General features: G+C 46.2%; 9 protein-coding genes across 9 annotated transcripts; 5 read left to right on the plus strand and 4 right to left on the minus strand.

Annotated features, from left to right (window-relative positions):
- Positions 1-261: 261 nt before the first annotated feature.
- C8R40DRAFT_1115764 (uncharacterized protein) lies at positions 262-2,637 on the minus strand. The gene is made up of 3 exons (XM_046228571.1): positions 1,869-2,637; positions 1,094-1,804; positions 262-1,031 (listed from the first exon to the last, which is right to left on the minus strand). The coding sequence occupies exons 1-3, from the start codon at positions 2,238-2,240 to the stop codon at positions 504-506; spliced, it is 1,611 nt and encodes a 536-aa protein (XP_046083909.1). The 5' UTR covers positions 2,241-2,637; the 3' UTR covers positions 262-503.
- A 1,670-nt stretch (positions 2,638-4,307) lies between these two features.
- Positions 4,308-6,465, minus strand: C8R40DRAFT_1051625 (uncharacterized protein; the record flags this gene model as incomplete). Its single annotated transcript, XM_046224717.1, has 12 exons — positions 4,308-4,918; positions 4,972-4,996; positions 5,052-5,340; positions 5,390-5,535; positions 5,585-5,606; positions 5,663-5,723; positions 5,779-5,805; positions 5,870-5,915; positions 5,966-6,028; positions 6,082-6,153; positions 6,213-6,225; positions 6,278-6,465. 12 exons carry the CDS (start codon positions 6,463-6,465, stop codon positions 4,308-4,310), a joined length of 1,563 nt encoding a protein of 520 aa, XP_046083910.1.
- A 1,350-nt stretch (positions 6,466-7,815) lies between these two features.
- Positions 7,816-8,711, minus strand: C8R40DRAFT_1071454 (uncharacterized protein; the record flags this gene model as incomplete). Its single annotated transcript, XM_046226333.1, has 2 exons — positions 7,816-8,100; positions 8,160-8,711. The coding sequence occupies 2 exons, from the start codon at positions 8,709-8,711 to the stop codon at positions 7,816-7,818; spliced, it is 837 nt and encodes a 278-aa protein (XP_046083911.1).
- Positions 8,712-10,118: 1,407 nt separating this feature from the next.
- On the plus strand, positions 10,119-11,909 carry C8R40DRAFT_1051603 (IMP dehydrogenase/GMP reductase; the record flags this gene model as incomplete). Its single annotated transcript, XM_046224716.1, has 3 exons — positions 10,119-10,400; positions 10,456-10,642; positions 10,747-11,909. 3 exons carry the CDS (start codon positions 10,119-10,121, stop codon positions 11,907-11,909), a joined length of 1,632 nt encoding a protein of 543 aa, XP_046083912.1.
- A 2,373-nt stretch (positions 11,910-14,282) lies between these two features.
- Positions 14,283-15,806, plus strand: C8R40DRAFT_1115788 (Gti1/Pac2 family-domain-containing protein). Its single transcript, XM_046228572.1, has 6 exons — positions 14,283-14,782; positions 14,840-14,864; positions 14,917-14,948; positions 15,001-15,071; positions 15,125-15,222; positions 15,282-15,806. The coding sequence occupies exons 1-6, from the start codon at positions 14,540-14,542 to the stop codon at positions 15,746-15,748; spliced, it is 936 nt and encodes a 311-aa protein (XP_046083913.1). The 5' UTR covers positions 14,283-14,539; the 3' UTR covers positions 15,749-15,806.
- Positions 15,807-16,346: 540 nt separating this feature from the next.
- C8R40DRAFT_1051667 (uncharacterized protein) lies at positions 16,347-17,506 on the minus strand (the record flags this gene model as incomplete). The annotated part of the gene is made up of 3 exons (XM_046224721.1): positions 16,347-16,485; positions 16,536-17,181; positions 17,236-17,506. The coding sequence occupies 3 exons, from the start codon at positions 17,504-17,506 to the stop codon at positions 16,347-16,349; spliced, it is 1,056 nt and encodes a 351-aa protein (XP_046083914.1).
- Positions 17,507-17,613: 107 nt separating this feature from the next.
- Positions 17,614-19,035, plus strand: C8R40DRAFT_1051691 (uncharacterized protein; the record flags this gene model as incomplete). The annotated part of the gene is made up of 1 exon (XM_046224722.1): positions 17,614-19,035. The coding sequence occupies one exon, from the start codon at positions 17,614-17,616 to the stop codon at positions 19,033-19,035; it is 1,422 nt and encodes a 473-aa protein (XP_046083915.1).
- Positions 19,036-19,153: 118 nt separating this feature from the next.
- C8R40DRAFT_422433 (uncharacterized protein) lies at positions 19,154-21,058 on the plus strand. The gene is made up of 6 exons (XM_046235022.1): positions 19,154-19,690; positions 19,763-20,076; positions 20,134-20,308; positions 20,357-20,474; positions 20,533-20,783; positions 20,865-21,058. The coding sequence occupies exons 1-6, from the start codon at positions 19,406-19,408 to the stop codon at positions 20,955-20,957; spliced, it is 1,236 nt and encodes a 411-aa protein (XP_046083916.1). The 5' UTR covers positions 19,154-19,405; the 3' UTR covers positions 20,958-21,058.
- Positions 21,059-23,618: 2,560 nt separating this feature from the next.
- On the plus strand, positions 23,619-24,684 carry C8R40DRAFT_1051723 (3-oxoacyl-reductase; the record flags this gene model as incomplete). Its single annotated transcript, XM_046224725.1, has 4 exons — positions 23,619-23,761; positions 23,825-23,912; positions 23,970-24,262; positions 24,330-24,684. 4 exons carry the CDS (start codon positions 23,619-23,621, stop codon positions 24,682-24,684), a joined length of 879 nt encoding a protein of 292 aa, XP_046083917.1.
- Positions 24,685-25,888: the final 1,204 nt, after the last annotated feature.

A 25,888-nucleotide genomic window follows, 5' to 3' on the forward strand; every position in this document is an offset into this window, starting at 1 on the left:
TGACACTCTGCTCAGTGATCCCCGAATCAACGAAACTCGAGTGGGTCATATTGAAACCATGGGAAGCCACCGTAGCAAAAACCTCTTCAGGATCCTTCGATCGACAACCCTCCTTCTCCATAGAAATTGATTTTTTTCCGGTAGAAAAAAACGGAGCGGTTCTACTTTATTTATCACCTTCATCTCCAAGTTCGCTGCCAACCATGACACCGTACGCATCTCCTCCTGTTCCCAGTAACGCGAAGCTTTCCAAGTTCTCATCGTAAACCTAGTTCGTTATTACAATATGATTAGTACAGTGTCCTACGATCTCATACAATCCATAGCGATGTACCACCTATATACGACTACTCGTATCCTCATAATCCTCGTTCAATATCCTACATCATTATAATGTTCGTGGAGATTCTTACACAGAAAAAGAGAAAAAATGAAATGGTATATTCGAAGAGGGCGCACCAGCATCCTCGTTCCGCTTCCTCCCTACCCTTTTTCGATCCTGTTCAAGGACAAATGACCATCAACGCATTGACCACCAACTTATCCAACTCCCCACCGACAACAAACGGGACTCTCTCCTTCCCAATCATCGGAGTCGGGTTGTTCCAATCATTCAAGATCGTAATATCCGCTTCTCCAAGGGGGATGGCACCGCTTTGTTGGACTCGGTAGCGGAGGTTGTCGAGTAGGTCTTCGTCGGAGTCGGGGTATGTACTCCCGGCAGAGCTCCCACTAAAGCCCCCGTTGACGCTGCCCGCACGGCCAGCAACGGATCCAGCTCGACCGGAAGCAGAGCCAGCGTGTGGTGGAAGAGCAAATGCACCTCGGACAGCAGGCGTGCTTGTTACACGCCCGCGAGGTGTTTCGAGGAGACCAGCAAGTTTCGCGCTGGGACTGGAATTTTGGCCTTGTTCTGCGATCTCGACGGTACGGTCTACAGGCCAGATGTATCCGCCTGCAGTCCAGTGTAGTTCTGGAGAGAGCTTGTACAGCTTGATAGCGTGATAGAGAACGGAGTCTCCGCCTTTCAACTATCATTGTCAAGGATTAATGATTAGCTGGATTTTAGCGGGAAATAAGACGCTTAACGTACCATTGGAACTAGCGATTCTGCCAGAACCTCTGAAGGGTTCACACCGTAATCGTTAGATACATAGATCCCAACCCGACGACCCAAGGACATATTGAGTACTGGCGACATCAAATCCAAGAAGTTGTCGCTCGGGTTGATAAGTGGCTCCGTAACTCCAGTCGGCCCAAAAGTCTTCAGATAAACCCCATACAATATCGTGATCCGACATCCCTTCGTGACAGTCTCCACTTCGTACTCACAATCGGCAGAGAAGGCAAGCCACTCCATATCACCATTCTTTCCTCCACGTCCAAAGTATCTCTCTTCGTATCCCTCTGAATCTCGAACGATGAAGCTTCCTCCGCGGAATCGCACGGGAAGCGTAACCACGATGGTAGCTACTCTACCATCGTTACGGAGGGAGCGGGGTTGTGGGCCCATACGTCCACCCTTGACGACAACCTCGAGTTTGTCTCGCATAACAGTAAGATAGTGGCCTTGGGGTAGGAGAGGAAATAGTGAGCTTCGTACTGCGTCAAGGATAGGCAAGTTGGCGATCTCGAGCGACGTAGTCAGCGGAAAATTAGGTGGGTAAAATAAAGACTCGTTATCAGAGTAATCGTCGTAATCAGACGTTTGATGAGGGCGGCAAGCAGCAATGAGAACGTCTAGGGCAGGCGGGGAATTCTGGTCAACATCAATAGGGAAATCTAAAGAGTGGGTGATGCCACTCTGGGAATTACGGTGTCACCTTCAGTTGACGGTTAGAAACGTGTTGGAGCTGGAAGTAACACACCTTCGTCCGAAAAAATAACACCAATTGCGATGAATCCATCGGTATCAATCCTGATATCGTTGACAATCTTAATCTCGCTGCCAACAGTTTTGAGACAGCTTCACGAAAGGCAAATTCGTCATCGACCTGCGGCATGGGCATCATAGTCCTCCGTCGAGCTGAGGATGGCGGGCTCTTTGCTGACTTCTCGATTTGGAAATCCGAGAGGCTTGGGCTGGTTCTGAAAGGTAAACCATCTGATACTCGACTAAATCCAGATGGACTAGGGGCACGACTGATTGGGGTATGCGGGGGTTGAGGTACATGAGGCATCATTGGCATTTGAGCGCCTGGCATTATGTTTGGGAGCATCGACATTGCGGAGGCGTACATTGTGAATAGCGAGTTGATGGGAAGAAGTAGAAGGGTTGGGAGGGGTTTTGGTTTAGTGGCCTGCCTATGACACAATGGTGAAAGGGAAGGTTCACTATTGGTTCATGAAGATAATAATAAGGACCATGCCTACACAACGTGTTGCGGGAGTGCTACAGTAATGCTTCTCCTTCGGTATCGGATTGATATGATCCTACCTGAGCACGTTATGTGAAAGCGATCTTAAGCTGCAGAGGAGGCGGCGAACAATAATGACTTCGTATCGAGTCAAATCGCTTTTATGTAGGCTCAGTGTGAACCTTGGCTTGAAGGGGCTTCACGGATCAGCATATCGGATAAAAGCCTCATTCTGGACCTTCCATCGATAGATTCCATGCGAAAGCCGCGTGTTGAAGACTATCTAAGAGTATTAAATAAATGAGCTCTGAGAAGAACTAACTGGACCAACATACCCCCAACTTGGCGTCGTGAATGTTCATTGAAGTTCAGCTGACTATCTTGCCCGCTAGTCAGACTGAGATAGCTTGAGTCTGCTTGTTGGCTAAGGCTTTCATGAACTGCAGGGTTGCCGATGTTCGTGGACAAATGAAGAAGGCGAAGAGTACAAAACCCTAAATTAGGGCATCTCCAGCCTAGCATTTCATGATCACTAGCACTTCTTGAGCATGATTCACACTTTACAATTATTTCTTGTCGTCTTCATCGGTCTAGTGGGAGTCACCTAACCGAACTCTGATCGTGGGCTGCATATACCCAGTCCACTAAGCTCTAGGCTTGTTTTTGGCTTATCACAATTCGCAGTGGTTCGGACTGAATTGCGTACGACGAGCAGCACAAATACCGAAGGATAGCGTCTCAAAGACCTTCGGCATGAATGCACTACAATGGCCTGCCTTCCCGCCAAGGCCACGGGGAAGCCTTAAAGCGACCGGTATGTGTCCCTTGACGTTCAAAGATCCAGGTTGATTTACATTCGGTTAAATAAGTAGCCCAATTGAATAATCCAATCCAATGAAGAAGGTGGAAGTCTTGCAATGGTATATCTGGAGAGGCTTTTCATCTGGATTGTACCATAAGTATGCAAAGCCCGGTCAAGGAGAAAGTTACCACCGGCATGATGATCGTTCTACCTCTCGATCCTGCTTCTCAAAGTTTGCTTGATCGTTCAAATTCCCCTTGTTCAAATGCGCATGCAATGCTTCTTTGTTCTTCGTACTACATGCTACCTGACCAATTCCCCCGCTGAATCCGGTGTGGTATAGGAAAGTCAAGTCACTACTATTACCTGAATCGTCATCGGAGAGGAAAGGTAGGGATCTGCAATCGTTTGCACTAGGCTTCTGGCCAAATGATTGAACTTTGCCTTCATGCAGACACGAGCCAGATCATCTTCTTGGAAGGCTCATTTTGTTTCCAATCACCATCGTGATACGAGCGGTAGATGAGGAAGAAAAGGTGAAGGTGAAGGCGAGCAATGTGTTGAAGGAAAATGACAAAGAGGAAGGTATTAGATGAAACGCCCCATCAAGCTGAATGTACAATTCCTTTCGCCAATCATCTTGTTCTTTTCCGTCGATCCGCAAACTAGAAGAATGCGAAGCTAACGAGACAGACCTAACTATATTTCAAGTTGCTCATTCCGTCGTCTATCTTATTTTATTTACTCAGAGACTCTACAGGCGAGAACTAGACGAACTGGAGGTAAGTGGGCAACAAGGCGTTGCCAGAAAAAGATCCTTTTTCGCCAAATGATTCTGGTCTTGATCGAAAGGTGACCGGACACCTCTCGATACTGACCCGACGTAGAACTAACGTCAACCTTCAGTCTAGAATAAAATAGGATTGCAGATGAACAGACGACAGAACCCCAAAATGAAAGGATACGTTTCCGACTGATCCCAGTCCCGAATATTTGGTCAAGGTCAAGTAACTCGGGTTATACGCACTCTTGGTCCAAGAAATATGTGCGTTGTATAAAGGACTTCCAGCTCTAACTATTTGCCAAGTTCTTCGCTTGAGAATATTTTCATTCGGCTACTTGGTAAACAGTACATCGCAATATTTGAATCAATCTACCCAGGTGGCATATTGGAAGTCGATATTAGCTTTTGGTTTATATTTGCTTCCATCTGTGTGTTGGGACTCCAGCCTCATCTTCACACTACGATGAACTCTGACTCCTTGCTTCTTTTGCTTCGGAACAATTCTTCCTCGTCCCAAGTTCCATCCAAAGTATGAAGCCCAGGAGTTATCTCCTCGTTGAAAACGCTGCTTAATGGGGAAGATCTCCAAAATCCACCAGAACCATGCGAGACTAAGCTGGTCATAAATGGGAGATAGGGCATCCTTGAGTTCCAACTCTTCCTCGGTCTGAACTAGCGCTCCCGACACTTCAGACGACCCGCCTGAGAAATTTTTCAGAGCGGAGTCCTTCTCAATTTGGGAGACCGAACCTTTTGTCGGAATATCCTGAATGCGGGCGTTACCTACAGGGAGGGGCGGAGGACGAGGAAGAACATCGGGATACAACGCGTCTGGATCAAGCCCAAGACCACGGAGACCATCGCGATCGAACATAATACCGGTCTTTGTTTTGAAGCATTCCCGTATCATCCAGCGTAGCGGAATACGCGCTAGATTGATGGTAGTGTCATTTGACACTGACCCGCCCCCGACATCTGCGAGACACAATATAAAGGTGTTCGTAGAACCAGAAATGGGCTTGACGTACCGCAATGACAACCAGCAAACCACACCTGATGGAACATATGTCAGAAGTCTGAAGACTCTGTATGGAATCAAAAGGTTTACCTCGTCCACATCGGTGGGTTTGGAATGATCTTTGTCGTATTCTGCCTCCATTTCACGTAGGCTGTGTTTGTGACTGACTTTGTGACTGACTTTCTTCTTAGGGTGGTGTACCTTTGCCGAAGTAATCCCTAAGGTCTCCTCGTGAGCGTTGGGCCGATTCCATAAATTTGCCTTAAACTTTGCACGCCGCTCGTCTAACGAAACTGCATGTCTGAATGTTCTGACAATTGTATTGGAAGAAGTAAAGGGCAGCCGCTTTGGTATGATTCCAACTGAGTTGACCGTATCCCTAGTATGGAATGAAGCAAGCGTAGGTAGAGGTTGAAACCAATGCTCACCAAACTCCAACAAATTCGATGTCAGCATTGATTGAGAATGCTTGTTTGAACGCGTTCGATTGTTTCCAGCCAAGCTCATCTTCACGAGTATACATTTTGTATGCGAAAGGGACCTGCTGATTGTTATATGCTGGAAGAATTCCGACCTATTTCCTAGATCAGTAGATGGATAATGATACAGTCGGGGCAGCGTACCTTGTGAATCATGCCCGCCAAACTGCAAGAAGCGTTAGAACTCACGTAGACTGAACCCCGAACTTAGAGTCGACTTACCTCCGTGCCGTGTAAGCACCGCGTGAAAACCCAAAGATACAGATACGATCACCTGCAGTGTCTGTAAAGCGCGAGATTTCAGTCGAGTACGATATATCAAGACGGGACCCCTTTACAATTCTGCATGAGAAATTCGTATCCGCCTGTCAAAGATATGTCGATTGTCAATTGAACTAAAAGTCCCTTATCCGAGTTGAAGGCTCGTACCCATGACATGAGCGTGCAAATTCCATGCGATTGCTTCATCCATGGCCTAAGATGTATTAGATAAAATGAGATAGTGCGTCAGTAGCTGGATCTTACCTTGGAGAATTTAGCCATTAGAGGAGTGGCCACTTCCGGACTGGTATAAGTTCCAATACCCGCCTATCATGAGACCACACTCAGTTCAGGTAAGCACAGAAAATCATTAACCACACTTGATAGTACACCATCTGCTTTGATCTATCGTCCTTCTTGAGTGCCGTGAAGAATTGGATGATGTTGGAATTCTGCAACATGCAGGTTAGCGACGACTTCCCCTCGTTCCGTACATAATGGACCTGCGTACATCAGCGTCAAACCTGTGGAAGATTCAGTGCTGGGGATAAAAATGAAGTCGCGAACAAAACATACTGGTCACCAGTACCGTCGAAACACAATACTAAAGTTCGGGATGGATGCGAGGGTGGTACGATGTTATTGTCTAGCAGGCTATCGACTATCTCTTCATCGGAGGAGGAGGAGAAAGGATCAGTAGGTGATTCAGCAATAACGGAGCCATTGTCGGGGAGAGTACGCTGTTCAGCAGCGGCTTGAGCCATGATAGTCAGAATGGGGAGCTCAAGAGCCACAAATCTGACGGTTTTGGCGAATATAAGGGCGCGAAGTTCACTTTAGTTACATACCACCTTTCATCCGCTTGGACCCTATGTATGTGTAAGCATTTGGGAATCGTTCAGCATAAATCGGACGGAAATTGCCATTTGGACACGGATAGTCATGTCTCCGTCAACCCCGCCGAAAATTTCTGTTCGGAAACATATACAAGTCACGGAGAATAAAGAGCACCTTTGAGATGTTATAAAATTGTCATGCGATCATTGTATTGATGCCTTTGAACACTTGTTCGCCTCCACTATTTGCATCTGAAGCTAAAGGTTCATTTCGGAATTTAGGCGCCTTCTAAGAGCTTAATAACGTACGTTCTTTGAGTCTGACATCATCTTCTCAGCATGAAAGATGTCGATGAGCACAGTCCTGGTCTACTTCGCGGCACAAACATCAGAATCTGTGGACGCCTAGCTCTAAGCATGCGGCAGAAATACCTCCTCGTACCCCCTATGACTGGGTGGTGTTCGGTTCTAATCGTCGGTTCTGACCTGCCTTCTGCATATGTTGACGCAAGGAATGTTGTTGACAGTTCGAATGTACCGCCTGCTTCATCGCGGAACCAATGATGTATCAAGTTCATTGATATGTCTTCCGACAGATACACTCCGTTTTTATTCATTTCCAGTGTCAGTTGATGGCTGTCAATTTGGGTACATAGCCAAACTGCGAGCCTGATTTTCTAGTGTAGACTTTCGAGAAGCATTTGAAGATTTAACGCAAGCGAGACAGGACGCCAGGTTGGACGTTGAAGCTGAAGTTTGAGCTCTACAGCTTATTTCACGAAGTTGGATTAGGTTGAAGGCCAGCGACCAGATGTAAGAATAATAGCGCACTGCTGTTATTAATTAGTACCGCACAAGGCTATACTAGAAAACCCCACACAACCCTTTTAACGGAAGAGGAAACTGTCCGTGAAATAAGTTACAGAATGAAGCAGGAGCATCTATGTATGTAGCGTGATGAAATGCCTATGTACGATGAGTGAGAGGAAGCGGTAAGTTTGGAGTACGTGATAAAAGGTTCTTGAACATATACAAGAAAGTATTTAGATATATACACACTGGGTGTACCCACTGAGCTATGCCATGTAGCACACAGTAGTGACGGTCGTGTCCGACAGGACGGTGCGATCGTAAAAGAGCGTATTATCCTAGAAGCAGTAAATATAGGATATCGTCGTCGTCTGTCAGAAAACATTGCCGTTCGTTGGTCGTCGCAGACGCGCACAACACGCATCTAAGAGGACCTAAAGGAGATAAATCCCATAGGACATGTCACATTTATTTCTTGTTTTTCTTCCTCTTGTCGACGGTCACGGCGCCCGCCTCGCGGATCCTGCGCTGTAATTCTCCTGTCTCTGCCATTTCTCGCACCTCTGTTATAGAGCCGACAGGTTTGCCGCCGATAATGAGAATAGGCAAGTCCGACAATGATGTGAGGCGCATCAACATAGGTTTGAGGACATCTGCATCTGGGCGGATATCAACGTCTATGATGGTGGGCGCCGGGTACAGGTTCATTGACAGGAGAGTAGCCTTGATTTCTCGGGAGATAGGAGAGTACAGCTATGGAAACCAAACGTTAGCCACTGCGGGAAATAAAATCGAACAAATGATTGGCATACTTTTGAGTAAAGGAACACCGGGTTTCTCGACCACACGTCTTCGACCATGACTTCAACTTCTTCGTTAGCGCGACTGCCACGGGTGTCAAACTCGAGTACGAGTTGTGGGTCAATAGGTTTTGAAGGGTCTACTGAAGAAGGAATGACGTTGGCAGCTAGACTAGCAAGGAAGCTCGAGACAGCGGCGAGCTCCTGTTCCGACGTTAACTGAACCTGTGGCCGGTTGGAGGAAGATTTTCGGAGTCCAGCACCAGAAGCCAAATGAGAATTCCGCATAGCATCAAGCGCTTCAGCAAGGCTGCTTGCGGCCGCAGTTCGATGAGGAACAATCGAAGTCGAGAGGGCAGGTCGCTGTACAAAGAAAATGTAGGAGGAGATGAAGACTAGTGAAAGAAACACAAGCAAGGCAGCACGACTGCGAGTCTTTCGAGCATTTTTCACAGCCATAAAAGAAAGTGCTGGCGGTAGAGGCAGGGTCGGTTGTGCCTTTTCGAGAGAGGAGGAGGAAGATTCCCGAAGAGGAGTGCGACTAGTGATGCGGGGGAGAGGCATGACTGGTGGATAGAAATTATCTGGGTGGTGATAAGGAAAATGAGGAATGAAAGGAACGTGGTGGTCGAATCTCAAAGAACAAATAATAATTTGATTGATCCCAGATTTGGCAAATCAAATAGCGCTCCGTGTCAGTCGGCGTGCCTTGGAGCGACGCTTTTTTTTTCAACTTTTGTTTCTTTTTCCGCCTTATTCCCGATTGATCATTGCAACAAAACAGACTAGAGCTGAATACGGTGAAAGGAGCAATGTCTTCCAGGACAAGAGTCATTCGACTTTGTTCGTTGCAACTTGTCAGTCCCAAGTTCCGTATGCAGCTTAGCAGGCCAAAAATTTACACCGTCGGAGACTTATCTCGGTTATGTCGGGTATTCCGTAGAAAGAAAAAAAATTTATGATTCGACTTCGGAAATAGTCTGGCCTGTCCTCCCCCTCAGTCCATCGTTTGTCCTATGTATTGATATACACTAGAGATATATGTACATTTTGCACAGGCAATGAAATGGGACTAGTCAGGACGTAGGCACAACGATAGGTTTGGCGCAATAATCGCGATCATTCCCCTGTCCGGGCGCATGTGGTGAGAGGAGACCATAATACCAAAGCTTGTCACGCCGCACAAGGATACGTTTAGCAAAAGCTGCCAAGTCTGTTGACACCCTGGCGATCGTTCAGTAGACAAAAAATCTGTTTGCGGGCAGATTTAAGGAGCCTTTTAGGTCCAAGATAATTCGATTATCACTTTGCCGAACGTCTTCAGCATTCGGTTCCGTTGAAATTGAGGGCTCTCCAGAGTCCAGAGTTGGAGATAAATTTGATTTCACCAGGCAACCATTTCGGAGGTTTAGAACAAACCGTGAGATATAAAAATATGTTTGCATGTTTGCGAGATGTTGTTGCATTATAGCAATTGTAGAGAGTTGTAGCGTCCACACGCGTTGGAGATCTTATTGACGGACTCCATGAACGGCTCGTGTCACTTGTGTTCAGCTCTAGCATTTGGTATTCGGTCTTACGTCTTGAATGTACACAGGAAGAAACAAACGGCGAAAATCTTCTTCGCTCGAAGTCATTAGGAAAAAGGTTCCGCGGTCGCCACTCAGCTTGAGAATTATCGATCAAGTACAGTCAGTGCTAGTTAGTGCACCATCTTCCTGAGGATCGAAGAAGAATGAATTTGTACAAGTTGGTGCCAGACGGAAGCTCCCCTGCTAAGAAAGTCGAAGAGTGATGGATACGGGTAGTAAATTTAATGGACTAAATCACTCAACCCGTTTAAACGTCGTGGTCGTCGTGCAGCAACTTCAGTCATAGTCAGCAATTGTGACCCGGACCGATACCACGTGCAAAAAAATAGCGCTTTATAAACCTTTCCATGAGAAAAAAAAATTCGGCTAATACGCCCACATGCCCTCAACGTCCTCTACATTTCTCGATCCCTCAACCGCTCTTGAGCACTTGAAGACATACAATCACTCCGATGGCTTATCCGTAAACGAACTCATGGACTCCCGTGTTAACGGGGGTCTCACCTACAACGATTTTCTTCTTCTTCCAGGAAAAGTTAACTTTCCTGCTTCAGATGTTATCATCGAATCTCGTGTGACCAGGAACGTTGTACTCAAAACTCCGTTCATGAGCAGTCCCATGGACACTGTTACTGAAGGTGACATGGCCATCGCACTTGCTGTACGTGTACTTCTTGTATTCCGAGTGCTCTTCGATTTTGATATTTCAGACTTAGCTACTTGGAGGTCTTGGTGTTATTCATCACAATCAAACACCCGCTTCACAAGCCGCAATGGTTCGTGCAGTCAAAAGACATGAAAACGGCTTCATCTCCGATCCCGTTGTTCTTTCTCCTTCCCATACTGTCGCTGATGTCCTTGACATCAAAGCGAGACTTGGCTTCTGTGGTATCCCTGTAACTGGTAAGTAGCTTTGTTTGGAGAAAAGAATCTTCCGATGAACATAAGACCGATCTACTTACGTCTTGAACTTTTACTCGAACGAATCTGACATTCTTCACTAACAGATACCGGTATGCTCGGCGGCAAGTTAGTCGGAATCGTCACTTCGCGTGATATACAGTTCCGAGAACCATCCTCGTCTCTATCCGATGTTATGGTGACCGATTTGGTTACTGCTCCTCAAGGAATTACTCTTTTGGAAGCTAACGACATCCTCCGCGATTCGAAGAAAGGAAAACTCCCCATCATCGATTCCAAAGGTCATCTTATCACCCTCCTTGCCCGATCCGACCTCCTAAAAAACCAATCCTATCCTCTCGCCTCTAAAAATCCGGAAACTAAGCAGCTTTATGCTGCTGCATCCGTCGGCACGCGACCTTCTGACAGGGAACGTCTTGCTCTCCTTGTCGAAGCGGGACTCGACATTGTCGTCGTGGACTCTTCCCAAGGCAACTCGATTTACCAGATCGACATGATTCGATTTATCAAGGAGAAATATTCCAAGCTCGAAATCATCGCAGGGAATGTCGTGACGCGCGAGCAAGCTGCCTCTCTCATTGCCGCAGGTGCTGATGGTCTCCGTGTTGGGATGGGCTCTGGATCTATCTGCATCACCCAAGAAGTCATGGCTGTTGGCCGACCACAAGCCACTGCAGTGTATGCTGTATCCGAGTTTGCTAATAAATTCGGCGTGCCTGTCATAGCTGATGGTGGGATTTCGAATATCGGCCACATCGTCAAGGCGGTTACTCTCGGCGCTAGCGCGGTGATGATGGGTGGGCTCCTTGCAGGCACTGAGGAAGCGCCTGGTGAATATTTCTACCACGAAGGCAAGAGGGTAAAGGCATATCGTGGTATGGGAAGCTTGGAAGCTATGGAGCAGGGTAAGCCTGGCGTCCAACCCAAGGTCAACGGTGTGCAATCCGGTTCAAGTAAATACCCTTCCCCCAAAAAGGACAACGATCTTGAAAATGCTGCTACATCTCGTTATTTCTCCGAAAGCAGCGCTGTTAAGGTCGCCCAAGGCGTAAGTGGCGATGTCCAAGATAAGGGTAGTGTGAAAGCATTTATTCCTTACCTGTATGTTGGACTTCAGCACTCGTTCCAAGACATCGGTGTCAGGAGCGTGTCGGAACTTAGGGAAGGTGTATCGAGCGGAAAAGTACGTTTTGAACTGAGGACTGCCAGCGCCCAGGTCGAGGGAGGGGTACATGGTCTCAACTCGTAAGCTATCATGCTCTTCTTTTTGTACTTGCATTGACCAGTTTCTCAAGGTACAATAAGAGGTTGTTCGCATGACATATCATACATTACATCTTTGGATATGTAGATTGTTCTATAAACTCGATGAATAACATGGGAACGTACTGATATCTCTCGGTATTTCATGAAGATGAATTGAGATTGTGGCTTGTTCGATACGGTATCATCCTCATACTTTGACCATTCAAGAACGTCAAAGGTTAAGATAGAGAGTAAGGGAAATTTGTTGAGTGGTCATTTACCTCCACGTTAAGCAGGTACTAATTTATGTGTTGTTTTTGAACTTAAGTTGTCAAAGCTAGCTCTAGCCACTTCATGCAGTCCAGGAGCACAGGCACGAGTATTTCCTCACGTTTATGGGTCCTCGTCTTATTTGACTCAAATACATTGCCCGCTGGTGACGCATTCTACAATTGCCATCACGAAAAATCCCACACGATCCCTCCAGGCTCCATCCTCGTGTACATTCTTGGGAAATGGGTTCGGAATTGCAGAACACCGCATTGCGTCAGTGTTCTGCAATGCGTTATATTACAGCCCATGAATTCAGTTTCACAATCAATCGTTCCACGGTCCCTCGTTGGATGCTCAGGCGCTCAACTACGTTCGGGCATCGGAACTCGCATGTATAATTTATATCCTATCCTCTCCCATCCTACATAAAAAATCACCTTCGTCACTCATAAACGACTCCACCGCCGCATTGATACCAAAATCCCCTGTATGTAGGCTCAACTCTGGATCCTCGAGGGGTTCTCAGTGTCTCCATATATCGATGTCCTCGGTGTCCATGCTGATGAATATATGTATAGTGCCAAATAATAGTACAAGGAAAAAGTGGAATTCCTCTCGAGTCTTCTTCAATCAATACACCTTATGGTGTGGCGTATGTTCTGATACTTCAGCGCTTCCGCATAGGCCGTTGATTCACTTCTTCAATGACCTCATACAGGCGATAGAATGTGCGTAGATTCACCTGGATATTTATACTTTCTGAGAAGCTTACAGAGATAACTCCTATGGCGTCGCCTTCATTGCGTGGGTTCTGGGGTTTTCGAAACCTCCTAGGTGTATGCCTACCTTATTTACTTTGTAACCGCGAAAATAGTCGAAATATTCACCTATTGACATTCGTTGTGGAAGATTGACTCCACGAATGCAACCATGTTGGCTGTCCAACACTACATCTACTGGTCAGGCTCAGCGCCCCTGTTTGCTCTTCTTTTATTTGAACTTCTGTGTCTTCACTTAGTCTATGCAAGCCTCCATTACATAAGTTGTGGACGATCCGAGCTTATTATTGACTATACCGGAATTTGCCTTGCTGAGAATTTGGACACGGACACCCTTGGACAAGTAGCCACACCATGACATAGGATCTCAATGGTGGTCGGCGTCTTCCAGCTACGTATATCTCAACCACGTGGCGGAATTGTGAAAGAGGGAGAGCGGGCACACGGTCGCCTGATAGACACGACAGGACAAAAGTAGCAGCATTTGTCGGCGGTGCTGTTACAATTAATTGTGAGTATTCATATATCTTGAACAGAATTTTTGCCTGCCACTCCCTATCAGCCACCGACAGATAAATGTGAACAACGCGCGGGTGCTATTGGAAGAATTTTCCTGTTTCCTCATGATAATACACCGGCGAAATGCTGGAGAAATTTATACGAATCGCCTCTGCTCCAGTTTCTGCTTCGCACCCTAACTTCCCTTTCGTGCGATTGTTGAGTCAGGAAAAGCTTTGAAGTATTTTCCGATCTCCTCTGTCAATTGTTTGAAACCGCTGTTACCCGAATCGCGCGTCAAGTATATTAGTACTCGACAAATGGATGTTATCAAGATGTTATTGTTATACGTGAAGTGTACGCCGCTCTTCCCTGGAACTCTCACGTTTAGGCTTTCTACATCCCGGCAACGTCTCTTCATCAAACAAGTTCACAAGTTGAGGACGTTCAGGACGTTCAAGGTATTCTCAATCGACCGCCATAGCCCCTTATAAGCACGAACTGAAGTATTGAAAACGGCGTACAATGTTCAATCTCTCCGGACGTCTTATAAATTTAAGGACACTCGCAGCTAACTGTACCGGCGGTCATTCATATAAGATTCGGTGGTGTTGGGAAAGAACGACCAAACCAGCCCAGGCTATTATAGCATTGATATCCAGCGGCTCCACACTCTGTCCTTACCAGACTCCAGTCAATATATCATTCAAGAAGTCGAAATTACAAGCCTGAGGTAGGGGCAACGACCGAATGTCACAAATGGTAAGTTGCGCTATTCTTCCGATGCTATTTGGGAGAAGATATAATTTCTTTTGCCCACAATAACGGCGACATGCTCATTCGCATAAAAAATCTTCTTCGGTCATCTCTGGAAAGCGGACTTTAATCATGAGCTATTTAGATCTGCTTACTCTCTTTTCTTCTCTGTATCTAAAACTCTATCCATGGCATTCATTTTCCACTCATCTAACAATCCTGTCGATTCGGTGCCGTAACAGGAGCCCAAAAAGGCTATAGACCCATCAGTCAACTGCTATTCGCGGACGAGAGTTATGGTTATTTCAATGAGGGGTCCTCTGAGTGCATGTCATTTTCCCACTTTCTCTCTCCATCTGACCAGCAACAATCCATCGTACTAATGCAACGCACAACGTGTACCGATATTCGAATCAGATCTCCTGCGGATGCTCGTGTCATCTTTCATGCCGTTCTGCTCAACTTGCTGCCAATGGTCACTAGGCGTCTTGACGCTGAGGAGCGAGCGTTGATTTCCCCTGGATCAGTTTATGTGTGGGAGGAACGGGGTCCTCATGGTGATCTTACGGGAGTAAGTCGAACGTTTGTAATTGTCCCTTACCTGCTGATTACGATTACGCTTCTCTAGGTTGGCATTGAGCGGTGGACAGACGGTACGAAAATTCATCCCTCCTAGGCCGGATGAAGATCCTCACAAAGTCACAGGTATTCGGTGGGGTCCATCTAGGGTTAGAGAGGTGAGAAATATAGCCAAGTACCTGGGACCGTCTTATGAATGGGAAAAATTAGGGATTTCTATTCTATCACGAGAAACAAGACCATCACTTCCTCTACTCAGACGAAGCAGGACTGTTGAACAAGTACCCTTGGTTCCATCTACGAGAAGCTGCACAAATTTAACAAAGATATATAGACCTTCGTCTTCGAACAGCTCGTCTCGCACAATCTTGATCAAACAGACGTACACCGTCTTTGTGGAGACCTCTAGGGGACAGCGCAAGTGGCATCTAAGTTAGTAGGCTTGTTTTCAAGCCATGGCCACTAACGTGCTCAGGCTCACCCATTGACAGTCGCATACTTTAATGAAGAATCGCTTCCGCACTTACGGACGGTCGATGATGTGCCCCACCTCGCTTCACTCCCTGTCCCACATGGAAAATACAAAAGTGCTCGTTCAACAAAAGGGAGACCAGACCACATATTCAATCCAGACCAGGACTCTGACTTTCCAAGGATTGAATACATTCCTTACAAACCAAAAAGTCCACCCTCGGTCTCCGATTGCTCTTCACAATCGTCATCTTCAGATCGTTCTTCAATAACGGCAACCACACTGAGGAAGTGGATGAACACCGACAGCTCGTCCCATCAATATATGACCTCCGGCAGTGTACAGGCTCGAAAGCGGCCCCCCGCTCTAGGGCAGATTACTCCAGAGAATTTAGCGCCACTGGCATACCTTCAATCTATGCCACCCCATCGACGACATCCAGAAGACGAAAAAACGCTGATGCTGTTCGCCTCGCGACCGCTGTAGAGAGAGATGCTCGGTAACGTCCACGCGGTTGTCCCCTGGTATACAGGTGAGCTTTCACCTCAAACATAGCTTCAAGTCATTTGAAAAATTTGACATGGAAGAAATAATTATCATACCCAAGCCCCGATTTTGCGCCGCTCCCATTCATGCCGCGCGCTATTGCATATATACCACTTTATCGTGTATCAATATATCCAGCTCATTTAGCAAACTACACCGGGAAAGGATGTATGAATGCAATCAAGCAGACTGGTTGTTCCGGTATCGGACCATAGTTTATATCCTATCCTATTGAAGTAGACTCAATCAGGTAAGACTTTCTCGCCTTCTGCTCTTTGCCAATCTGTTCCGAGATATGGCGATACTCTTCATCCAGTGTGCAGAGTGAATAGTGTAGACGCGCAGGTCGAAATTAAGGTACATACATACTCTGAACGTATTGATAGATGATTGCGGTAGTTTGCGCGGCGCTAGACAGATCTAATACGACAATACGCTTTGAATTCACCAGAAGAACTGATTGTCAAGCTACATGATTAGTGCGCAGCTGGTAGAATAACAAGAACATGCACATGGACACAAGCAGCTTTCCTAGCGGCTAATCCTTCTTTGCATTTACAGCGGTACCGGTCAAGGTAGGTGGCAACATTTGCTCTCCTACACCATAGAGTAGGGAGACGGAGCCAAAGACCAAGATGAGCATCACAAGGGTCAGACCGACAAAAAGGACGAAGGGCCTGGAGAAAGGATAAGAACCATTGACCAACAAAGATGACAAAATACGTACCCACTGATGTCTTTTCTCTCACAGCTTTCACCCACCCATATTTCGGTCTTGACCTTGTTACCCTCTCCTTTTTTCGACGCGGAACAGGTGCAAACGAAGCAGGTTCGTCCAGATTTCGAAGCCTCAACGCACTGGCCTCGACCAGAGCAAGAAGAAGTAGCATTGCTACAAGAGTCCGCGCTGGTGAAGCAGGTGGAAATCGAGCCAATAGGTTCCTGAGGCGGAGCGTGGCCGGGTAAAGGTACTTGAGAAGGAGTAGATCGACGTTGAGGGTATGTAGGAGTCGAAAAATAAGTTAGAATAGCAAGCTGAAGATGCTCGCCATTTCCAAGAGCATTTTGTAAGAATACACGCGTTAATTCCGCGGCACGTTCATACTCAATGCTGTCAGCACCATACTGCTCACGCAAGTCTGCAAGAGCTGCAAGATCTAGCGCTGCAAATATAGAGCCCTCTGCGTCACTCAAGGATGCTTCCAATGAGAGAAACTCGAAAGGATTCCAAATGGACAAGTTGGGCACATAGATCGCCGAGTAAGCATGTTTGGCACGACGGATATATGTACTTGCAACCAAAGAGAGGGATGGTATACGAGCATAAGGCAAGGATAATTTGAATGAAGGAGGAAGAGAAGATGGCAGGATAACTAGTAGAGGGCATTGATCAAACAAGCACGAGCAATGAAGAAATGTTAACTCACCTTTGGCGTCTGAATGCTCCATGGTAACAATCAGAGCGTTCTTCAGCCCAGTAGCAACGAATTCTATGGAGTCATCATTATACACTGGTCTCGATTGGTCTTGGAGAACTTCGAAAATCTCAAGGCCAAGATGTTGTGATAGAGCTGAGCTAGCATCTTCGGGGGAGAGTGTAGTCCTCAGCAGAGAGGGTGTAGGATTAAGGAATACGTCCACCGCCAAAGAAAATTGAAGAGCAGAGAGCAGAGCTCCTAGGCGTAGTAAGTTCATCATGAACGTTGGGGAGAAGAGCATATAAGCGCTCGTGATTTGTGGGTTAGGGTTGTACGAGTGTACATATGCTACACCTTATTTTGACATTCTGTTCTTGATCATGATCTATGATTTACGAATTGCTTCGACGCTTATACAAACCGTTGCCTCCATTAGGCTGGAAAAATATAGCCTGGTTATCGCACATCATTAAAACTGGCCGTTTTCTTGCACGATTGGTTCCCAGTTTTGTTATATTCCGTCAAAGTCCACCATCTTTTCCAGATCTACCTGTGGAAGTGCTGACGGAGATATTCCAATTCGCCACATATCTTCATGAAGCGGAAAACATTTTGCCTCTGGATCCCTTCATCCCGCAGCAAATCTCCCGTAATGCACTAGGTCCCAACACTGCCCTTTCAACAATGCGTACGAAATGTGCCCTTGTTCTTGTGTGTCGCTCGTGGAGGAACGTCGCCATTCCGTTGTTATATCGCCACCTCGTTATTCGCAGTCCACAACGAGCAATATCTCTTCTTTCCGCCTTGGAGTCACGTCTTCCAATACCAGTAGATGCGACGACTCCCACCAGGCCCTCCGAGTATGGCCGATTTGCGCGACACCTTGAGATATATACCCACTCTCGGGGCTCTCACGCGTATAACTTTCTCCTAACTATTTGTCATATCATTCAGAAGTCTCCAAATTTACGAATTATCAGTGGGTCGTGGAATCACGCATTACCTGCTGGTTTTCCGCAGAGCGTCTCCCAGATGTGTGGACCAACGCTACAAGGGTTGTTTTGGTCGGAATCGTGCCCAGATCCTCCGACTTTCGCAAAGTTTCTGTCCTCCTTCCAGTCCCTTCGCGTACTTGACATCAGCCGCGTCCTACGACATCGGGCAAAGGACATATCTCTATCCCTCCCTTTAATCCAAGATCTTATCATATCCACTCACACTGGTAGCATGTCCCTCGCGACATCGATTTCCATGCCCAGACTGCACACCCTCGTGCTACGCCTCGAATCCAATGCGTCGGAGTCCAGTACATACATCAGAAAATTTCTCGAAACTCGCGGCATCGCTCTCAGAACGCTTCATATTCTACCTTCATTGGGTATCGACGACCAGAACAGATTATATAATTTCCATATCCCTTTCCGGGATTGTACTTGTCTCGAAACTCTTACGTTTCATGTAAATCATACTCCTACTTTTCATCATCCTACTGTGAAGCGAGTTGGTATTCACGGGTTAAAGTCCGAGGCCTTTGAACATGGCAAGACTAACAGCGGCAAAACATGCTTAAAGACGCTGGCGACTAGGTCGCTGTACCCCTGCTTGGAGACGGTCCGGACGGTGGACTACTTGGTCGAGAATCACACCTTGTCGTTGGGTCATTACATATTGTGGGCTGAAAAGTTTGAGCGTCTAGGTGTTGATTTTCAGGATGGCGCAGGTATTGTTTGGATGTATACCGAAGCACTCGATATTGTCGATGGTAGTGAATCGTCAAATGACAGGAACTGCGAGGAGGCAACCCTCTAGTGAATGGAGGTGCGAATTTAGACGTTCGCATTTCCAGCGCTTATCATCTCGCAAAGTTGTTAATATAGTATCGTATACGGTGATAATGAATAGTGACGAGACTGTGTTTCTTACTTCCTATCTTGTAACTGCGCCACTACAAACTATAGACATGTTATCGCAGATTGAGAATGGAATCTCACTGCGGCAGAATGTAGCCGGCGGTCTAGTATCCCGGTTGCGAAACGGATGCACAGCGCGCAGAATTTCTAAATGACTCCACTCTAGTCTTTTAGGTCTCAATCACGGTGGATAGTGTATTTAAAAATCAGCACTCTTCCTTGTTTTCTTTTTTCATCCTGACCACTTTCTTGAATCTTAGTCTTCTACTATGTCATTGCCACCGCCGTCCTACGATTCGTTTGACTATCCGATACCGGATTATTCTTCCGAGCCTAGGGCAAACGAGGAGAGACTCGTGTACCAGCAAATACGCCAGTCGCAAGGCTCCGACACACGTCCAACTGGTGTCTTTGTCTCCCAGGAAGAGGGGATCACTGTCGTTATTAATTACCAAGAAGACAAAACCCCTACTCCAGTCTTCGGTCGAAAATCAAATATCGAAGGTACTCTACTAGTAGACGCACCTGAGTCTGTGTCAGAAGTCACCGTGAAGGTACTGTACTCAAAATCTGCTTTGGAACTGGGGAGCTCCGCTATTGACTCGTAGATATTGATGTCTACATAGCTCACAGGTGTTATAGAAACCGTCTCTCCCTCCACAGGATGGTTATCAGTGAATATCATCGACCAAGCGCATACGATTTTTAATTCGGGCGATGACATGCCATCTCAGTCAATTTGTCCAAGCTCTTTGCCGTTCTCATGTCCGATACCCAGCACCTTCCGGTATAACGGCCAAGAATATCTTCTACCCCCCTCGTATTATGTACTATTAGGAGAACAAAGGCAAGCATACTATGCGAAATGTACATACCAATTTTCTGCGGAGATTATCAAGGCAAGGTCGCGTCGTACAGCCTTTCTAGGCAAAAGTAGAAAGTAATCATCGTTTACTTCTCTTTTTGTCACCTCTTGCTCATAAATTTATATTTCAAGGCATAATACATTTGTGCTCGAAAATTCGCCTCGTTTACGTCCTCCTCGGCCTGTGATAGAGCTTTCATTATTGACGACCATCAAAGAACGTCCTGAGGAGTGGCGTCGGTTTTCGTACCAGATAGTCCCGGGCCCCAAATCTGGAAAATATCATTCGGAGTCGCTGACATGCCAGGTGCTCATCGAGAATCATTTGCCTAAAAATTATTAACAACTCGATTAGTTTTTTCTCCCATCCGTTGGTATATTCGACATCAGGGATGCAATCCCCTTCCATGTTCAGATTGTTGGATCGAACAATGGCTCCCTCGCCAAATTGCAGTCAGTGTTACGCACGGATAGTAAGCACTCCTCTTCTACTATGAATCTTAAATCAGGCTCAAATCAACGTGGTCTCAGAACTCTTATTCCGGGTTCATTTATTGAGGCAGGTGGCGATCAATAAGAACGGGAACAAGAGCGCAGTGCATTTCCCTCTTGGAGAGGCAAAGCTTTCCCCGATGCCTCCTGTTGAAGGTGCGCTATCGTTGCCTGGTCAAGGGAATCAACCAGGACAAAAACAAGAAAATATGAATTGGGAAGGAAAAATTCGTTGCGAACTTGAGGAGAAGCTCACCCCGAGTTTCAATGCTGGGATCGTCGCTATCACGGTACGCCAATCATATTATTCGAATTAACTGACTCACAGTGACACACACACGCCTGTCGCTGCCTGTTGGTGTTGGCTACAGGATTTTATTGTTTTGGAGTTGTCCAAATCGTACACAGGCCTTTTTAAACCGTTCAACCACGGGCATCCTGTCAGACTGGTATCAGATGCATAATGATGGAGAGAAATACCGCTAGCATGATGCAACAGCGCAGATAAATATTATACTATCTGCGATGATACGGACAGTCAATTATATCACTCGAAATCACTATACAAATAGACAGAGTTTAAACAGAAAACATAGTAACATACCCCTTTAAGGCCGGACAAAGCGACTTCTATCACGACCGAAAATCGACAGCCGATATGTCTTTTACTCAATTAGACTTATCGCCAATCGAGAGGCTTCGAATGCTCTACAACATAGAGTGTATGTGGTTGGTATGTGCAGAAGGATAAAATATGGATGCAGCAACAAATAGAAGAATTTAACATTGACCGATGCGAGGATGTGAATACGAATATGATAAATACAACGGGCGAAAGGACGCCGTAAAAAAAGTCGACGATTGCTCCAGATTTTAATAATCAGGTTATTTGCGGCGAAGATATAATACGGAGATCGTACGATTTTATGTTCGAAGGTGAGCCCCGACGCCACGGCGGAGTCGAGCTTGATATCGGCCCAAAAAAACCCTAGAAAGTCGTCTTCAGAGACATGAATTCGTATATAACGAGCGGGACGAACCGTATCATAACCCGGGCGATGCGCTGTGTAACCTTTGAAGCCGTCTACGTCCCTCTGTATAATTTTCCTCATCCTCTCGCTCCTTTCGCCTACTCCTCACCCGTTCAATACCCTGAGCTTCCTCCGACATCTTCTCCCACTCACTTGCGATAATTTCTCCCAGCGTCCTCTGTTTGAAGGATGACTCTGAAGCATTCGAAGCACTTTGAAATTGTGTGCTCTGGGTTTCGATTTGTGGCGACGAAGGGGCCATTTCGCTTAACGAAGAGCTTACAATTATCGTAAATTGCGACAAAATCCAATCGAGGGCACAATGTTGGTAGAGAAAGAGCATAGGAAGAATCGATTGTGTTCGTACGGCCATTTATTTTTGATTTATGCTGTTGTAGGGGGGGCAAACTCAGGCCAGTACATTCATGAGTAGAGAAAGGAAGAAGACGCACCCAAGTGTCAGAGAGATTCGACCAGGTCCATCATTCACATAACCGTAGTTAAATACAAAGGAAGACCTAAATCGGGAAACTTGAAAGAAAACCCTGTAGACAAACGGAATGTGCTATTTAGGACAGGTGAAGGCCGTAAACTGAGACTTTGTGCACACAATGCGGCACCTAGAAGTACAGATAAAGCACATATCTGGAGCTAATTTCCGAGACTTTGGATTTTCCAATGAACCGCACAAAATCGTGGCACGAAATGCGGCGAACACCTCGTTTTCGGCGGGTGATAGAGGCAGTCCGGTTGACGTAACCCCGTTCAGAGAGGGGGCGAGATAGCAGCGTGTATCTTGAGGAATTGTGATAACGAATGAGAGGGCTGGAAGAAGAACGACGAGGGGTCAGAAGACTGAATGTGGCTCAGGGCACAGACACCGACATAGTACATATTTTCTCCGGCATTCGAGCAGCACATTGTAGCCTTGAGGCAAGCCGCGATTCCTGTGAAACATCCAAATGTGTTCCACCGGGATGCAAGTAGCAGCGCAGAAAAAAACAATGTGTAGACGATCCGAGATCTCTTGAAATGCTGTATAAAAATCTTGACGGAATATCGTCAAGGGGATTCTTTATTTCAATGCCTTGAGGTATTCTTCGAGTGCTGGAGGTCGAGGGGCAGCCTGACGGCGCATGTTTATGACGCCCATGGCACCAGGGCAGAGGGGTCTAGAAAAAAACGCCAAAAATCATACAGGTTAGTTGATCATGACCCGAGTTTCAGCAATAAGCCGCAGCATGGAATAGGCGGTTGAAGAGAGAACGATGGCATGGCTGTAGTGGTGGTTGAGGTGCAAGGCTATGTAGAATCAGACGCTCTTCTTACGTCAGGCAAACTTCTTAGCTCTTGCTTTATTTTCAACTGTTCATTCACCACAGTCGCGCATTGTTGAAGTTCTCCATGTTAAAGGCGAAACAGAACTCGATACTACTGATTATCACTTGGTGGGATCGTAGCTCTTCTCGTACATTTTGAATTCCGCCAATTTGAAAGCTAGAAAATACCGGCAAAATGCCGTGCTCCGTGCTATCGACCTTGTGTAGGCTTTTGGAACTTGTTACTCACTCAAAGAAGCTCATGAATGTATTCAGGGACTCGCAAAGATCCAGAGGTCCTATGGAGCCGTTGGTTTTCTTGAATTTTCAACACAGAAATGTCATGTACTAAAAAGTACTGATTACTGGGATGGCGTAGGGTGGTGTCCATTCTGGTAAATCCGATAAACATATACGCCGCCGACTCAAATATGTGTTCCCTCTTGGCTCGCTTCAGAGTTTCGGAATTCGGAATACCACATAGCAGACAATGAAAAGTTCAGCTTGCACGTGGGTTTCTCTACACATAGCAAGAAGGAGGAGTAGGGAAATCGGTCACGTCCCGCTGAGGAACAATCAGGACCCACGCGCATCAGAAAAGACGCATTGCGGACCGTCACGGTACAACCAGCGTAGCAATTCCCGCTCGCGCCTCCGAGTTGAGCTGGACACATGACGAGTATCTCGGGTCTTTGGTCTCTTGACTCTTCTCGCGGAAAGATATATATTGGGTCGCATGTAACCTTCGACTGGTTGTGCCCACCATTCTTAGACCATGTTTGCATGTTTCTCGACTACTGCGCGCCCCTTCCTTCATCCAACAACCAGGCTCCTATCAGCTTCGTTTCGCCACAGAGGATTCGCAAGTTCAAAGACTGTGTCCAAGAGCGCTATCGTTACCGGCGCTGGCCAGGGAATGTAGGTGTTGAAAGTTTCTTATCACCAACTTTGTCCTGCGATATTCAACAAATATATATGTAGTGGTAAAGCCATTGCACTGCGTCTAGCTCGAGATGGCTTCGATGTTTGTGTGAACGATCTTGAGGCAAATTCGGGTTTGGTCAAAAAGGTGCGTCTTATCTCGATACCATTTTTGAACCTATAATCCATACAATCGCGCTCTTAGGTGGTTGAGGAGATCGTAGCTTTAGGTCAGAAAGCTGTTCCAGCTTATGGCGATGTTTCCAAATTACCTCAGGTTGAGGCAATGGTGGATCATTCTGTAAATGAACTTGGCCCCCTTGATGTAATGGTGGCAAATGCTGGGATCGCGCAAGTCCAATGGGCTATGGATGCAAAGGAGCCTGACATTCAAAGACTGTTTGAAGTGAACTTCTGTGGTGTAATATACTCAGACCAGGTGGCTGCGAGGCAATTCATTAAGCAAGGATCGGGGGGAAAGATAATCAATGCTGCGAGGTGAGTTGTTCAGCCTTTTCCTTTCGCCTCGCGAGTGCGGTCTTTCACACCTCGTATTGTGTTTCAGTGTCGTCTCCTTCCGACCATTCCCCATGATTCCTATATACAGTGCTACCAAAGCTGCTGTTCGTAGTCTCACGCAGTCCCTCGCTACAGAGCTCGCAAAGGACAAAATCACGGTGAACGCGTATGCTCCAGGTGTTGTGGACTCCTCCATGTGGGAAACAATAGACCGAGGAATGAGCGAAATCAATGGTTTGCCGAAGGGAGAGAATTTCCAGAAGACGAAGATCACGATAACTTTGGGAAGGACTAGTGTTCCGGAAGATGTGGCGAAGATGGTGTCGTTTCTTGCTAGCTCTGACTCGGATTATGTTACGGGCCAGACGATGCTAGTGGATGGAGGAATTGCGTTCAGTTGATCACAAACCACAAGACACTTTGGGAACGTTCTTTTCATTGTACATTATGCATGGTAATAATGGCCATTTTTAAAACCGGGGACTATATATACATAATGCAAAGATACTTAAAGTTATCGAAGTCCAAATTCGGCGTGGGAATTTGTCACCTTTCCTCAACTCCGTTGATTTTGAAGTTGGTCACCATCGACAGGGCTGAAAAATAGATGAACAAATGTGCTTTCTTCTATTCGCCACCTTCATACAGAAGGTATTACTGTCACCGACAGTAATCATTAAGTGCAGGTGGGTCTTTTTGGTTTCGTCATATCAACGTACCACCGAAGAGCTCCATGTATCTCGTAGGCGGGAGGGTCGAGCTTCAATTTTGTTTTTGATCATTTGAATACTCGGTCCGGCAATTTCTCGTATATAATTCCGCTTTTACCACCACTGTAAATTTAGTTCAGTGGCTTGCCCTGGCATGCCTCAATCCTCTTGTCTGCTACTGAATATTCCAATCCAGGCAAACACAACATAGATATGTATATTATAGACCTTGGTAAGTGTAAGCCACAGTGGAAATATTGGATCTATTGATGAATATGGGCTAATTGTAACTTCTAGAGTTCAATCCTCTTTGATGGAAGATACTTGATCTATCTTTGTTTCTTTTCCCCATATTTACTTAGGTCAGCAGATATCCAATAAAATGCTGGAAATATTCATATATACTCTGCACATTGAATTCGATTTTCTGAGCACAAAAAGCCTCAGTATACATACATACTAGAGTCTAGCATATACCAGATTTACCCATACAGGGTGGTCTATGAATATGTGTTACTGTATGAGTTCCAAAGATTGCTATGTGTTTCAGTAAACAATGCCAGACTCAATTCATCTGCAAAACATGTATACTCGCCAGAGCAAGGATACTGGCTGGAGAGCACTCTCCAGCAACAAAAGCACCCAAAGCAAAAATCAAAGCCTGCTCTGGGTGCTTTTGCTGCTGGGAAGTGCTCTGAACTGCTCTGAACTGCTTTCGGATATTTAGCCGAACATACAGGTTTTGCAGATGTTTTCTCAAGTTCAGGCTATTGTTATTTCTTGAGTCTGGAATTCAAAAATGTCACAAAACTGAACTGATGTTAAAGAAAGGTTATTCAGTCCAAGCAAGGACCTGCAAAGGAATCCAGTTGGGTCCTGTATCAGTTTAGGGGAG

The sequence above is a fragment of the Lentinula edodes genome (assembly GCF_021015755.1).
Source record: "Lentinula edodes strain Le(Bin) 0899 ss11 chromosome Unknown C8R40scaffold_29, whole genome shotgun sequence".
Lineage (NCBI taxonomy): Eukaryota > Fungi > Basidiomycota > Agaricomycetes > Agaricales > Omphalotaceae > Lentinula > Lentinula edodes.